This window comes from Sinocyclocheilus anshuiensis, unplaced genomic scaffold (assembly GCF_001515605.1).
Source record: "Sinocyclocheilus anshuiensis isolate Anshui unplaced genomic scaffold, SAMN03320099.WGS_v1.1 scaffold235, whole genome shotgun sequence".
Taxonomy (NCBI): Eukaryota; Metazoa; Chordata; class Actinopteri; order Cypriniformes; family Cyprinidae; genus Sinocyclocheilus; species Sinocyclocheilus anshuiensis.
Genome location: NW_015552562.1, coordinates 1,462,519 through 1,464,046, shown reverse-complemented (window position 1 = coordinate 1,464,046; position 1,528 = coordinate 1,462,519). Strand labels below are relative to the sequence as shown.

General features: G+C 36.9%; 1 protein-coding gene across 1 annotated transcript in view; it reads right to left on the bottom strand.

Annotated features, from left to right (window-relative positions):
- tmem216 (transmembrane protein 216) overlaps window positions 1–1,528 on the bottom strand; it is a 7,159-nt gene that overhangs the window by 2,589 nt on the left and 3,042 nt on the right. Inside the window, 1 exon segment of the mRNA XM_016455391.1 lies at window positions 1,096–1,188. Within this exon segment, the coding sequence (XP_016310877.1) occupies window positions 1,096–1,188 (93 nt within the window).

Sequence of the window (1,528 nt, the reverse complement as noted above, 5' to 3'; positions counted from 1 at the left end):
ACCACTGTCTTGCTAAAGAAGCTGAGGGTAAAGGTGATGGATTGGCCAAGCATGTCTCCAGACCTAAACCCTATTGAGCATCTCAAGGTCTCTAACATCCACCAGCTCTGTGATGTCATCATGGAGGAGTGGAAGAGGACTCCAGTGGCAACCTGTGAAGCTCTGGTGAACTCCATGCCCAAGAGGGTTAAGGCAGTGCCGGAAAATAATGGTGGGCGCACAAAATATTGACACTTTGGGCGCAATTTGGACATTTTCACTTAGGGGTGTACTCACTTTTGTGGCCAGCGGTTTAGACATTAATGGCTGTGTGTTGAGTTAGTTTGAGGGGACAGCAAATTTACACTGTTATACAAGCTGTACACTCACTACTTTACATTGTAGCAAAGTGTCATTTCTTCAGTGTTGTCACATGAAAAGATATAATAAAATATTTACAAAAATATGAGGGGTGTACTCACTTCTGTGAGATACTGTATATATGGCATTGATAATATTTTTAAAAAGATATATCTATTTTAAAACCTGCAATAAAAGCAATGATATTTCAAAATATTACTACAACTTAAAATAACTGTATTCTATTTTAATATATTTTAATTAAATATAAGTGTGGAAAACAGTTATGCTGGAAACCGTGATACATTTTTTTCAGGATCCTTTGATGAATATAAAGCATTTATTTGAAATAGAAACCTTTTGTAAAATTATAAATGTCTTTACTGTCATTTTTGATCAATTTAATGCATCCTTCCTGAATGAAAGCATTAATTAACTGTGAATAAAGTATTAAATTATACTTTAATTATACTAAAAAGAAATAAAATATTATTATTTTGTGTAAGACTAATTCATCTGTTGTGTGCCTGTATTACAAGTACTTATATTATGAAATGTATTTTGAATTGCAATACGGTAAATTCCTCTTCTTGTCATTTCAGCTCCAATGAATATAAAAAGGAGGCAAGTGTTTTGCACAACCCAGCTCCAAAGAGGGGACTTCTGAATGAAGATGATTTTAGTCCTCTGAAGGAAATAATTCTACAGCTACTTCTTGAACGTACAGCACACTAAACAACATTGTATCACACTGACCGTAGAAGAGTCTGAGGGTTTCCAGGCCCAAGAAGAGGAGCAGCAGGACAACATCCAATATCAGATTGGCTTGTGGGTAAGGGAGGATCACCCCTACAAACGACAGAGCAAGCACTGATTACTACACATATAAAATCTCAACCTCTAGATCAGGGGTGTCAAACTTACAACATGCTTACGAACATGCAGCTTTTGTCTTCACAGGATGTGAATTGCTTGATAATTAATTTGATTAATCGAATGGAGTTGTGTGGATGAGTCCTTCTTGTGGATGGTCTGAAAAGCGAGGTGTGCTCTGATTGGCCAGCTATCCAGTGCATTGTGATTGGCCGAATACCTCAAGCGTGTAAAGGAAATTTTACGCCCCTTACCATGTTGTGATGCCTTGTCCCGGAGTGACGAGACAAAAACATTAAAACCCATTATAAACAAG